At 35.5% G+C, this 15,035-nt stretch overlaps 1 protein-coding gene across 1 annotated transcript; it reads left to right on the top strand.

The window, feature by feature from the left end:
- The first annotated feature begins 11,956 nt into the window (after positions 1-11,956).
- On the top strand, positions 11,957-14,655 carry LOC104611684 (cytochrome P450 81Q32-like). Its single transcript, XM_010278859.3, has 2 exons — positions 11,957-13,002; positions 13,264-14,655. The coding sequence occupies exons 1-2, from the start codon at positions 12,094-12,096 to the stop codon at positions 13,900-13,902; spliced, it is 1,548 nt and encodes a 515-aa protein (XP_010277161.1). The 5' UTR covers positions 11,957-12,093; the 3' UTR covers positions 13,903-14,655.
- The last annotated feature ends 380 nt before the right edge of the window (positions 14,656-15,035 follow it).

The raw sequence follows: 15,035 nt of genomic DNA, 5'->3' as shown, positions 1-15,035 counted from the left end.
ATTGTCGTCAATGTTTTTTAATTAAAAGAGTTAATTACTTAAATATACCTTATATTTAACTAAACTAATTAAATATGATTTTGAAAACCACTTAAAATATTATTCATTTTTTCTTTAAACTATGTTCACTAGGGGTGGTCATGGCTAAGCCCGGTTTGCACCCATGACAACTTGTCTCTTCCATATTTGATACTAAACATATAATTATTTACAATAGTGCTATTGCTAACTATTTATAATGTTGCAACTAAACTTCTACCTTTTTCATATTTATTAAAAGTTGTCTTTTATCTCTCATTTTATTTACAATCGGGCTATGCCATGCGGGCTATGCTTCCCTCCCTTGGGATACTTTAGGGGGTCGGCTCGACACAGTCCTCGGCTCAAGCCCATGTAGGCTTGTGTCGTGCCGCAGGCCGGGCTGGTTCACGAGCCAAGCTTAGGCCAGGCCGGGCCACGAACTAGGCTAATTCATTTTTTTTTTTATTTTTGAAAAAATAATGAAAAATTAACATAAATTAAAAAAAATAGATAAAAGAATTAAAAAAGATATTAAAATTTTATTTTATACGAATTTTGATGTATACAATTGTTTATATGTGCAATAATAAAATGGTATAATATAATGAAATTGAAAATAAAATTATATATTATATAATTATTGTATATAATATATGGCCTGAGCCCACGTGGGCCAAGTCTTAAGCCAAGTCAGGCCACATACCTAGCTAAGCCATGTTTTTTTTTTTTTGAAAAAATAATGAAAAATATAACATAAATTAAAATAAATAGACAAAAACTTAAAAAAAGATCTTAAAATTTTATTTCATATGAATTTTGATGTGTACAATTGTTTATATATGTGCCACGGGCAGAGCTAGTCTACGGGCCAAGTCTTAGGGCAAGCTGGGCCATGTACTAGGCTAAGCCATTTGTTTTTAAAAATGTTGAAAAAACTAATGAAAATTTTAACATAAATTTAGCTCGAGCCTGCATGGGCTCGTGTCTTGCCATGGGCCGAGTTGGTTCGTAGGCCAAGTCTTAGGCTAGGCCAGGCCACGAGTCGGGCTAATCCTGTTAATGGGCTAAGTAGCCCAGTAGTTCAGCCCGACCCATTAACAACGCTAAATTAATGAATTAAATAATTTGAGATATTGTTTACCAATCTTGTGTTGACAATACATAAGGTTTTATTTATTTATTTACTTATTTTACTAAATTATTAATTAGTTAATAATTTAACAATATAACAGATTATTATTGCTAGTAAAGTAAGTCATAGAATTATGTATATATTTATATATATTTACTCTCTCACTTGATTGTCTATTATCTCATTTATTTTATAAATTTATTTATTTATTAAATTTAATTAATTATTATTTAACTATTTACAATTATTCCACTACATAAAACAAAAATACAATGACAAAAGTCATCTCTCCCTCTTTCACTCTATTTCCCAATGGCCGTGATTATTTATTTATTGTTTTATTTTATTAAATTAAATATATTACTATCCATAAATTTTTATTTATTTTAAATAATATCTTTTTTCTAATAAAATTTTAATTAAAAATATTTCTTTTGCAAAGTTTTTCCTATATAATAATTTACCTTTAACAAGCCACTTATCATCATGTTTTACCCCTTCAAGGTAGCGACTGTTCGCTAATTTATATGTAAAATATGCATAGTATAAATTACATAATATGTGCGGTCTGTACTGAAAATGGTCACCCTTAAGGTTATGTTTGGTTTGAAGGAAAAGGTAGAGAAAAGAAGGAAAAGACAGAAAAACCAATACAAAATTTATAAAAGCTTTCTTACTTTTTCTTTCCTTTCCCTACATTTTCCTTCAAACCAAACATAGCCTAAATGTCGCCCGTGGAAAAAAAGGATGCTTATTCATAATCCATAAAAGAACGAAAAGAATATTATTTGGGCAGTAATGTGAACAGCCTTATTGGTATAGTGCAGGGTAGATGATGATAGACTTTATCTATTATCCCCAAACAATTGGTTAATGTCACACTCTTCATGTCATCTACTTCTTTATTCACTCAACCCAGTCTACCCAGTCTTGGAGTTTTGTTGGTCTTCTCCAGTCCAGTTTCAACGTATTTGTTCTCTCGACCATGTAGAGGTAAAACAGTGGGCTGATTTTTTTTTTCTTTTTTCCCCTTTTGATGCTAAACAGTGGGCTGATCTGAATTTGTATAACGTCCAACAGTCCAAAAACAATGATTTTATTGGGACTATCTTAACCGTTCATTTCACCAGACGCTCCGGTGTGTCCTCCACTTTGCCCAACCATTTATTTAAACGTTTTGATGCCAAACAATGACTATTGAGCCAAATTCTCCGATCTGAATTCGATCTATATGAATGACTCAAGAGACAGCAATTGAATATAGGCTCACTTTTTTTATTTTGCATTTTTTTATCTTCAAACTTTATGTTAAGTGGAGGTATGATTATCTTAAATTTTATTAATCATTTTTAAAAGGAAAATTTATAATAATAGGGGAGGACTTGGCCCGTTTTTCCCCATAACTCAAGCATACATAGTTCTCCCTCATTATCTGCCCAGTCAAAGAAAAACAAAACAAAAAAACCTAAATTATTTTCGTGAATAAGACGAATCAAATCTAGGAATTTGGGAATTACCATTAATTACTTTAAGTGTGCATCTTTTATTGATTTCTTTGTTAGTTAGGAGATCAACACAAAGATTTCTCTCTTGTAAGATATGGGTCTACCTAATATTCATTCCCTGCACTAAGTTTTTAATCCCAAGGATAATCCAATTTTACCCATTAAAATGTCAATAACTATCCTGTTATCACTTTCAACCTCAATCTCTTTATAGCCTCTTTGCAAACAATGGCTTAGACCATCGTACAAAGCTAAAAATTCTGCTTGAATAGAGGTAGACCGACCATAGTAACAATGAAAAGCAAATACCAGAGTTCCAAAAGAGTTTTTAAGTAAACCCCCACCTCCTCTACTAGGATTGCCACGACAAGTCCCACCCACATTCATCTTGTGAGCGAAATTACTTGGAATTTTCTAGCTAATCCATATGTCTCTATTTATATTTTACATATTTGTATTTATATTTTTTTCTAAATTGAAAAATTTTAAGAACAATTAAGGGTATATTGTCTTTTAAGTTTCTTATAATTAATTCTGAAAATGGTGGTATATATATATATATGTGTGTATGTGTGTTAAAAATCATAATTACTTCCTCTCCCATTACAATTTAGTACATTGTCCTATTTAATTCTCACAACCCATTAGTTTTACTTTAACCCATCTTATTTAATCACCTAAATTCTCTATACGTTACACCATACTATTTAATTCCCACCACCCCATTAGTTTCACTTTAATCCTTCCTAATTAATCACCTAAATTAGGAAGAGTCTTTAGTCTTTTATGTCTCACCCTGCCTTTGTCTTCTCTAGAGTCCCCTGTCTCTCTTCCTCTCTCTTCTTTGTTAATCTTTTGAATATTATAATTTTATATTTACTATTCCTTACCATATTATACTATTCCTTTTATCAGGATCAATGATTACCATATTTTTTTCTATTTTATTTTAGTGAAAATGGTGACTACTCTCTTATTAGTTCAAAGTAATTATTGCTATACATAATTGTTAGACAGTTTTGTATGCCCTTAGCTTCAATCAGAATGATGTACTTTATGAGTTTGTTGTAAATGAATAAAGATACATATTTGATTCATGTTCCTTTGGTATGTTTCTGTGTAATACCCTTAAACTGGACACTTAATGAGACTCGTGTTAGTTTAGAATGTTCACAGCCAGTGGGTCGGTCTAGGGAGACCTATCCTGACAAGGCTGACACTGTAGTGCCACCAAGTCGGTTGGGGTGGCTTGTCTCAGCTGCCAGGATGAGACCCTAGGCACATACAGTGTAGGATTAATTGAATCTTTGAATTGGACCAGATTTCCAGTATTGCCCTGGACCTTGGAGATTGATGGGCAAAACTGGAAAGTTACACCCGACCCCTAGACTCGATTATGATACTACACTAGGTGTCGGATTGGGCTGTCTTTGATATACCAATCAGTGAGATCCTTAGCGGGGGTCAAAACCTGGGTATGTTGGGATAGTCCGAGAATTCATCTGAGTGGGTGATCATAGTGACAGGATCAGCCCCTTTGTCGGACAAAGGTAATGATCGGGGATGCACTCTCACTGATGGAAACCAAGACTGCCGGCAGCCGATTTCAACCGTTGAGATTTGTTTTGCAAAATATATTTTATATAAGATATAAAAGTATATATGTATGGTTTCTAAATTGTTTGCAAGAAGGTTTTAATTCCCGGGATCCATATAAGTGGAGAGTGCAACACTGTTCCTTGCAGCCGAGGGAGAGGTCCTCTCTTGTCGGGCAGTGTATGATCATTATGGGCTGAGATGTTAAGTGTAAGACCATTGAGGATAATGCCTGATGGGCTAATCTTGCATCTTCCCACAGTCCCTGGGTGTTACAAGGTGGCTTGGCCCAGGGACCACTTAGTGTAAGTGTTGGGCCCATAGAGCTCATTTGATGGGTTTCAGGGGGTACACTGTCTTCAGCAGTGCATTCGGCTAGGCCTTGTAACAAAGGCTGGGCTGAACCCATGTGGCTGATGTATAGATCAATGCTTGGGTCCCACGCCATACAAGGAAGCCCAACTGGGCAGCAATTTGGAAGGTTTTTGAGTACATAACCTTAATGGGCCTTAAGCCCATTTCGAACTGGGCTGATTTGATCAGTCATTTAAAGGGGGCGAATTCTAAAGAGGGTCAGCTGAAAGGATTGGGCTTAGACCCTATCCACTCAGAGAGTCCAAGATCTAAATGGGATTTAGATCTGGAAACCTCCTAATTAGATTAGGAGACAGCTGATCTTATCTGCAGATAAGATAAGGGTTATCCCTTATCACTAAGGGACTTCTAACCCAAATATGATTTGGATTAGCAGCTCCTAATCTGATTAGGAGCTGATCCCTTTTGAGATTATAAAAGGGGAAGGGGGCGGCAGCCTAGTACACAACAACATCATTAGCATTCTTCTCTTTGAAGAAAGAGAGATTGAGAGATTTCCTACATACTACGAATTCTCTCATGCCGCCACCTTCCTGCCATTGCCATTCCTTCAGTTCAATCTCCAGTTCTTGGGAGCAATCAAGATTGGATCTTGATTTCAATCTTTTGTGAAAAGATTGGTTGGAGCTGTACTCAAGTCGTCCAGTTGATCCTTACGAAGGATCAAGTTCTTTTGAAGAACGTTGCTGATTCTGCTCCACCCTGCACTGCGCCATCTTCAGTGGGAGCAGATTTTGGATCCTTCCTTGGGCGTGAACACCTCCATTGGGAGATAGTATTTCTCCGTATCAGGTATAATCCTCTCCCACTCCTTTTGGTTCAGATCTGGTTCAGTTTATGGTTCAAGATTGATCCTTGAAAATATGATTTTCTAAATGGGGAATACGATTCCCAGTTGAAGGGAGAGATAAAATTTTTGAAATTCGCCCCTTATTCCGCAATCTTTGGGCGTCCATAGGATGGATCTCTCATCCCTTCAATAACTTGCTAGAGATTACCAAAAATAGACCATCACAGTAAGTTTTGTCTCTTTTTTTCCTATTTTTATTTTACTTCATGGAGTCTGTGGCTGCCCTTTATTTCTTATTTATTTTATTTTGTTGAAATTAGTGATTATAGTCTTATTTTTTAATTTTATTTTATACTTATTTAATTTTATTTTGTAGGAATTAGTTGTTAGACTCATTTTATCTGAATCACTTTTGATGTGATGATGGCGAGATTTAGGTGGTGTAAGATAGAAGGGAAACTAAGTGTATTTTATTTTCTAATATTTGTTGTCCTTTTTCCTTGGAAGTGCTTCATCAAAATGAGCTAGGTTGCTATTTTTATAGGGTTTAGTTTGGTTTAGGCTAGTTTGTTTTATTTTTACTTTTTAATTTGTTGGTTCTTTTGATGCTTTTCTCTATTATTTCCTTTGCCATTTTTTTTTTCATAATTTTATAGATGTATTTGTGCGTTTCCATTGTGAATTTTGGTATTTCCTTTGACATGAGATGAGCTTTATTGTTATCCTCTAATTCTTCTTTACTCTTGTCCTTCTCTTTCTCATAAAATATGTAGAACTTCCTATTGTATTCATCAAATCAAGAAATCTAAATCCCATGGTTTTGATTGATATTTACATTTTTTTCTTACATAGTTCCTTTTACATTCTTTTATAATTATATTCGTTTACTAAAGTGGATTCATACAACATAACTATGTTCTACTAACTACTTGAAATATATCCTAATTTTAGTTTAGTTTTAGTGCATGTCAATAATTTACCATGTTTCTATAAAACAACATAAGGGGAAATACCCCGTAACCATTAGATCCTTTACTAGGCATCCCCATCCCATGCCTTATGGTACATTAAAATGCAAAATTAATAGTGCAATTCATCTTTTTATTCTTGCTTTCTTTTTACTTTTCTAATTTAATTCATATCAAAACAACCACATTCTTAGAAACACTTCTCCAATTAATAGTTGGTTCCAAAGGTGTAAATCAGGTCATGTCGCCCACGGCTTGGCATGACAACATGTAGGCTATGCCAGGCCTGACACAATGGTCCGGGTCGTGTTGGGCTTGGGGTTCCAGGTTTACAGGATGGCCTAGCCTGTCACATGCCAGTACAGCACGGCTTGTAGGCCCGTAGCGGGCCGCACTCTACCCGTTCGATTGGGGGGTCCCCAATGGCTAGTTTCAGCTTTTTTGGGTTTTTTTTTATAGAAATACCCAATAGTTATAAACAGCTATATAGGGGGGTATTTATGTATTTTGGTTTTGGGGGGAGAAAGAATGATGCAAATGCCCCCAACAATATATAACAGTTAGTTTGGGAGGGCATTTTGGGAAAAGTGATAAATAACCTTACAATGACCAAAATACCTCTCCCAATAACTAAAAAATGGATAGCTTTTAGGGTATTTTGGGTAATTGAATTATTTTCAATTCTTATAAGTAGCCCTATTCTCCACCATTCTCATCACACCAATTCAACAATTCTCTTAATCTCTTCTCTAGTTCTTATACTTTCTCAAGTCTTAACCTCTCATGCATTTTCTGATTCTCTTATTCTCAACTTTATTGATGTTTCAACAAGAATAAGGCCTGCTCAACAGCTTAAGTATCTCAACTCTCAAGTTAGCAATTTGGGAGGCTTGGACTCTTGAAGTTGAAAGGCTTTAACCGTTAAAACCAAGTTGGGATTCTGAACTGGCAATCCTGGTAAGTGCAATTAAATTAAAATTTATTTGTTTAGAATAAAAAAATGGTTAGCTCCTCCCAAAACCAATTCCCCAACATGTTCAATGTCGACGGTGTTCAGTCGCAACATGGTAGTATTTGCCCCGATATGGGTGCTATTGATATTGATAGAACTTCCACCCCTAGTACTGATACTAGGGGAAAGAAAAAGAAGGCCAGTAAATTGATTAGCCTGGTTTGGAAAATATTTAAAATGCATGAGGTTCAGGGGAAGGAAAAAAGAGTTGTTTGCCAAAAATATAGGAAAGACTTTAACTATTGTAGCAAGGGTGGTATTGGCCATTTGGGCAGACATTTGGTTATCCATGAAGAAGAAGAAGAAGAAGAAGAAGAAGAAACAACACAAACACAAATTGGGCGGGGGATGTTGGTACTTTTAAATATTCTCAAGAAAAAATGAGGCAAGAATTAGCAAAATACATTGTACATGCTAAAAAACCATTTTTGGTTAGCTGAAGATACTAAATTTGAAAAATGGTTACGTAATTTTGTAAATCTACAATTTAAAAAAGTTTCTAGAAATATTATTAGATCAGATGCTTTAAAATTTTTTATTCATATAACCAAAATTTAATTTATATGTTATCAAATCTTAATTCTAAAGTTGCAATTACTTCTAATATTTGAAATTCTAAATTTAACATAAGTTATATTTGTGTTATTAATCATTTTATTGATGAAAATTGACTTTTAAATAAAAGAATTTTAAGTTTTACTAGGCTTGAATGGCCACATACTAGCCCAGCTATTGCTACAAGTAGTTTAAATACTTTACATGCTTATGGAATTGGCAATTAATTATTTTCCTATTAGTTTTGATAATGATAGTGATAATGATTTAACAATAAATATTTTAAAATCTCAATTAAAACCATGTTTAAAGGGTAAATTATTTCATATCAGATGTGCATGTCACATCTTAAATTTATGTATTCAAGATGCTTTAAATATTATTTCTACTCATATTTCTAATATTAGAAATTGTATTATATATTAATAGTTTTTAATAACTAAGAGGTAAATATCCACTGCCTAGACAAGTTCATTTACTGAACTTAATTTTTATTTAGAAGCAAATTTTTCTACTTTAGGTGATTCTTCTTTCACCTCAGAGGGAACAAATAATTTTGATATTTTAGATTAGTGGAGTGAACATGCAAAAAATTATCTAGTTCTCGCCGCCATGGCACGTGATCTACTAACCCCTTTGATGTCTGCAGTTCCATCAGAGTTTTGTTTTAATGTAGGTAATAGGGTGTTGGGTGACAAGAGTTGTATGAGTGATGAAAGTCTAAAAATGTGCATCCGCTTTAAAGATTGACTGGATGTTTAAGATAGATTACAAGACAAAGAAGGGCATGACATTACATCTGATGTTTCACGTGATGTAGATGATCAAAGTCAAAAACAATAGGAGAAAATGATGAAAATATTTTTTGTATACTTAGTAGTTGTATAACATTTTTTCAAATTATTGTAAATTTTGTTTTAATTTTATTTAATTAATTTGATATTTTTTAATAATGCAATTTTTATTTTCAATTTGTAACTATATTGTATTTTTTATATTTTATTAATTTATTCCATTTTCTAATTTTCATATTTCATTCATCCAACCATTGTATGCTTTGTATCATTCAAATTTAAATGAAATAAAATTACTATTTTTCTTCCAATTTGTTATTCACTTCGAGTCTTTGTTTCTTTGACTTCTTATTTGGTTAAGTATTTTTTTCATTTATTTGTTAGATTTCTTATTTTCTAAATAGTTCCCAAAGGAAAGTTAAATATTTTAGTTTTACCTAGTAAAGAAATAAAAAAAATTCAAAAAAAAAAAAGTCTGGCCTGGCCAATTTGGCCCACGGCCCGACCTGCAGCCCCCTCGGCCAAGGCCTGCAACATGACACAGGTTTGCACGGGCTTGGGCCGTGCCAGAATGACTCCCCAAATTATCCCTAGGGAGGGCGAAACGGCCCACGGACTGGCACAACCCGTTTTACACCTCTAGTTGGATCTCTATATAGATGAGATTTTTTCAGAGATTTTCCCCCAAAGTTGTTGTTGCTTTTGATGCTATTTGGTTGGTATTTCATTTGCAATTTCTCGTAACTTTGCAATTTCCTTTTATAATCTTCCTAGAAATGTTTTTTATTCTCTTTCTAATTTGCTATTACTTTCCCCCTTTTTCCTTTTAGTTTTTTCCTTATTGTTTAAAATTAGGACAAGCTATTGAATTCTAAAGGAACCTGTTTTTTTTTTTTTTACGGCCAAAAGAACCTATTTTAATATAATAGAAACTCATCTCCTAACATAAGCCTTTCTCTTTCTACCTATTAATGTTGTTTTTGTGGGGATCTATTTTCCTTTATCACCCTGTATGTAATTGGAGGTTAATGTAAGTTTTGATCTTTCAAAATGCGATCAATGCACCTGTTTCGTCATTGTGGTCTGATCTAGTTTGCTACAAGGTTTACACGGATCCATGCGTCGGTGTGGTGTTTCTAGTTTTTGTGATAATATGTTCATTTAATGATATTTTTTCTAATATTTTTAATTTAATTTATTTAAGGGGTAATTTGAGTTCAATTTGTACGGTTTAGGTCAGTGTCGGGGGGAGATTCCCAATTCACGGGGCTGGTGTTTATAGTGGGGATGGGAATAAATACATTTGGGAAACCAATAAAACAAATCTGAGGGGGGATTTAACTCTAAAAAGGTATTTATTTAAATGCTTCATTTATTAATTTAAATATAATAGGTTTGATTTGATTTCATTTGTTAATTCTATCATTTTCTCTCTCTTCCCTACATCGCACGGGCTTCTCACTAATATTTAAGTAATTTAGTAAAATCAAATGATTTATTTAATTAATTAACTCTAATTAAAAAGACAAATAAAAAACTCATTGAGGTAATGTGTATTGTTGAAGAAGCTTCAAAACCTTTTGTTTCGAAACACGTTACGAGTGTTAAGTTAGGACTTTGGACTTTGAACCCAACATTTCATTCAGTTTTAGCAACAAAACCGAATGTCAAGATGAAAGCTAATATCATGCCAATGGCAAACTAGCTGCAGCATCGAATAGGGTTTAGACTCCGAGCGCAACATCACCTGCAATTAATCTAATCGGTAGGGGTGTTCCTAAAAAATCGAAAAGCCGAACCAAATGAAAAAAACTGAACTGAAAATGTGGTTAATCAATCAATTAATTCATTATTTTTGAAAAACCGAAGGATCAATTTGATTTTCGATTAACCTAAAAACCCAACGGTTAGTTGAACCGATCAGTATATATATTTATACATATTACATATATTTTTAATATGTGTCAAATATTATCTGTATATATTATATAAATATATATATATATATATATATATATTAGATCTTATATTTATAATATATTTTATATCATTTATTATTTATAATAAAAAGTGCAGATTAATACCTATGCTTTGGAGTTTGGACCCAGTCTCACTTTCGTCCCTAAACTTCAAAATGTGACAACCTAATACTTAAACTTTCAAAACGTGTCAATTTAGTACATGTCATTAATATTCTGTCAATTATCTATATTATGTGATGACATGTACAATTTAAAACTTTTAAAATATCAAAACTATTCTTAATAAAATACTGTTCATTGTCTTTTACCTTGAGACTAAATAGAATGGACAATGTACAGTGGTATAAGCCTCTTGGGACTTGTCAAGAAAGCCACAATGGACAGATGATTGGAGGAGCCCAGTGATGAGATAACTAGGCACTTGGCATGTTTCAGCATCTACAACTTGCCTTTCTCTATCAGCTTATAAGAGATTTGGGCATTTGGATGGTTAATAAAGAAAATTAAATGACACCCATAGGGCATTAATGTCTTTTCACATGCCACTTAACGGCTGATTAATGGTAGGTATTAAGTTGTCACGTTTTGGAAGTTTAGATACTAGATTAACATGTTTTGAAGTTTAGGAATCAAAATGAAACTAGGCCCAAAGTACTAATATGCAATTTTCCTTATAGAGAGAGAGAGAGAGAGATAACTGAATCGATCCATAAAAAACTAAAACCAATGAACCGGTTAACTAGTAGAATTTGACTTGAAAAATTACAAAACCGATAATACCGGTTATACTCATGGTTTGATTAACCGAACCGTGGGCACCCCTACCAACCATATGCAGTTGTATGAGGTGTTCCATTAACTGCAATTTATTGTGTTCTTCTCTATGAAAGTGTCCCATTTCACTTGTATTCATGTGATACCAAACATGTAATGAAATACATGTCACAGAGTGAACGGAGCAGGGCAAACAAGTGAAAGATATCACTGACTCTGAACATGCCCTTATTTTACTTCCGTCCTTGGGCCGCAAGCAAAACCCCACTATAAAAAAAATATAAGAAAACACTTAAATGCGGTTTCTGCCTTGCCATGCAAGATAGCCAGCAAAGTCAATTATGATCCAAACACATTTAATTTGTTATTCAGATATACTTGTAAGAGGTACTGTGAGCATACAATGGTGCTTTAATGAATCTATTTTATTACATCTTGTAGTGACAAGTTGACATCCAATTGTTTAATTAGGCAAGACAATCTCCATCGATAATACACGAGAGCAATATAAAACACTTTGGGTAATGGACTGTAACTCTATGACATGAATATCTGAAGACGCTGAGAGAGAGTTATCGATCAGTCAGTCATGTTCATGGAACACACATGGTACTCCGTCTCTCTCTTCTTGTTCTTTCTCCTCGTCTCCGGCAAACTTTTCTTCCGGAGAAAAACCCGACTCAAGAACCTTCCTCCAAGTCCCACCGCCCTTCCCATTATCGGTCACCTCTATCTCATAAAAGAACCATTCTACAGAACTGTACGCAGCCTTTTCGATCGGTATGGTCCCATCCTATTCCTATATTTCGGGTCCCGCCCTGCGTTAATCGTTTCCTCTGCTTCCGCGGTTGAAGAATGCTTCACCAAGAACGATGTCATCTTTGCAAATCGTCCTTATTTCCTTATCGGCAAGCACCTCCACTATGAGCATACTACAGTCGCAACGGCCTCGTATGGCCCTCACTGGCGCAACCTCCGTCGCCTCACCACACTGGAGATCTTTTCTACCACGCGCCTCAACATGTTTTCCGGCATTCGACACCAAGAAGTTAGACTACTCTTGTCCAAGCTATTTCAGAGTTCGCGGCAAGGTTTTGTACAGGTGGAGTTGAAATCCAAGTTTGCGGAATTGACGTTTAACATCATGATGCGGACGATAGCCGGGAAGCGGTATTACGGGGATGACATCGAGGAGAAAGACCTTGAGGATGCACGGCGCTTCCGGGATATCATAAGAGAATTTTTCGAAGTGGGTGGCGCTACCAATTTGGGAGAATTTTTGCCAATTGTAGGGTGGATGGACTGTAAAGGCGTGGAGCGAAGGATGAAGGCATTAAAGAAGAAAATAGATGCGTTCTTGGACGGGTTGATCGATGAGCATCGACGTAAACAGGAATTCGAAGGAGAGGAGAAAAAAAATCTTATGTACATTTTGCTGTCACTGCAACAAGATGATCCGCAATACTACACCAACGAAATCATCAAGGGAATTATAATGGTGAGTCTTGGCTTCCCTCATCTGTACTCTGCTATGGATCATTTTTGTGCCTACCACCAACACCATGGCTTGTGATAAGATCAAATGCCAATGGGCCCCATGTCATAAAACAAATATCGGTAGCAATCAAGGTCAAAATATAGGGGGTATTTTGGTCTTGTTAAAGCCCAAGTGGCCTTTATAGTTTCATTTCTTAATTAACATATTGACATTAATTGACCTTTCATCAAATATCTTGTGTTCTATTTATGTTATGTTTAGATGATGTTGATTGCGGGAACGGAGACCTCAGCCACGACGATAGAATGGGCTATGGCACTTCTGTTCAACCATCCGGAGGTGTTGAAGAAGGCAAGAGCCGAGCTGGATGCTTATGTGGGACAGGATCGGTTGATGGACGAACAAGATATCCCCAAGCTGCATTATCTCCAAGGTGTCGTTAACGAAACGCTTCGACTATATCCTCCAGCCCCACTTCTGGCCCCACACGAGTCGTCGGAAGATTGTAGTGTTGGAGGTTATGATGTACCCCGTGGTACAATGTTGTTTGTGAACGCATGGGCGATACATAGGGACCCTAAATTGTGGGACGACCCTACAAGTTTCAAGCCAGAGAGGCATCACCAAGGTGATGAGGGGGTAGTAGTAGAACCATTCAAGCTGATACCGTTTGGGTTGGGCAGGAGGGGGTGCCCTGGGGCTGGCCTGGCTAATCGTGTGGTGGGATTGACTTTGGGAACATTGATCCAGTGCTTTGAGTGGGAGAGAGTTAGTGAACACATGGTGGACATGACTGAAGGGAAGGGGCTCAGCATGCCCAAAGCCACACCATTGGAGGCCCTTTGCCAACCGCGACAAACCATGACTAAGGTACTGTCTCAACTATCGAACACCATCTGATCAATTTTCTAGTCCAGTGACAAATCAAGTAAATGTCCTTTCTCTCCTTGGACTTTCCTCCGGACTCCGGAGTTGTAGTATTATTTTTGCCCTCCTCTGCTTAAGTTTTAATTTCTGTCGATTAATGTTTATAACCTTCTTTTTTTCCCTCCTCTTCCTTTTGTTCTTTGGACGACTTGGGCTTGATCCTGGCCTTCTACCCACTTCCAAGGAGGCTGGCTTGGCCTAGTTCTTCATGCTTTGTCCAATCCAACTCCTCTTCTAGTGGCATTACCTTTTACCTACTACAGCTACTAGATAAAGTAGGGTTCGTTTGGGTTGGTTTCCTTGTTTGGCGCAAACTGCGTTAATTGAGCCACTTTGGTTGAGCTAATTAACATTTTCTTGATGAGCTAGTCATGTGGTTTCATGTCACAGTCACGATTCTGACCTTCAAAACACTGTTGATTTTCTGGATTTTCACCAAAGACAGCTCCAGATTTTTTTTTTCTTTTCTTTCTGAACCAGTTGCTTATTAGGGTCTCAGAAAAAGAAAAACACAAATCTCTACATCAGCAACATCTCATCGATTAACACTCGTTGCTTGTCCTCTCAATTCTGTTAGAATTGAATTATTGTGTTCCAATTGATCTACTTTCTTAATGCAGACCAGTTCAATGCTTTGCATTAGCAGATGGCTAAGTTGTTGTTTTCAGTTTTCTTGCATAAAAGACTTATAAAAAGTGATCTATCATTATGTTTTTTCATGATCAAGTATTTAAATTGATGTTAGCTTGCTGTTGTACAATCTATGCATTCTTATCAAAGCCAATAAGCCCCTGTGATATTCAGACAATTGCAGAGTTGGCAAAAATAGAGCACAGTTTAGTGAGAGAGGAGATGGAAAGAAACTAAGTTTATCCACAAACTATTTCTCTCCCAAAAATAAAAACTTGTAGATATTCAGCTATCACAATTCCAAACAAGATATCAACAAAAACAATCAGAAACCAAGCAAAGAGAGACACACGATATTTAACGTGGAAAACCCCTCCAATGTGAAGGGTAAAAACCACGGGGCCAAGGAAACCCAACCAAAAATCTCCACTAATAACTTGAGGTTACAATTACAGCAACTCAAACACCACAATATG

This window comes from Nelumbo nucifera, chromosome 1 (genome assembly GCF_055504915.1).
Source record: "Nelumbo nucifera cultivar China Antique chromosome 1, China Antique-T2T, whole genome shotgun sequence".
Lineage (NCBI taxonomy): Eukaryota > Viridiplantae > Streptophyta > Magnoliopsida > Proteales > Nelumbonaceae > Nelumbo > Nelumbo nucifera.
This window is presented reverse-complemented; position numbering and strand designations above follow the sequence as displayed.

Bases quoted from the DNA above. Each gene is read 5' to 3' on its own strand.
- LOC104611684 (XM_010278859.3), top strand. From the start codon at position 12,094: ATGTTCATGGAACACACATGGTACTCCGTCTCTCTCTTCTTGTTCTTT. The intron at 13,003-13,263 runs GTGAGTCTTGGC...TGTTATGTTTAG, and splicing joins TCATCAAGGGAATTATAATG to ATGATGTTGATTGCGGGAAC.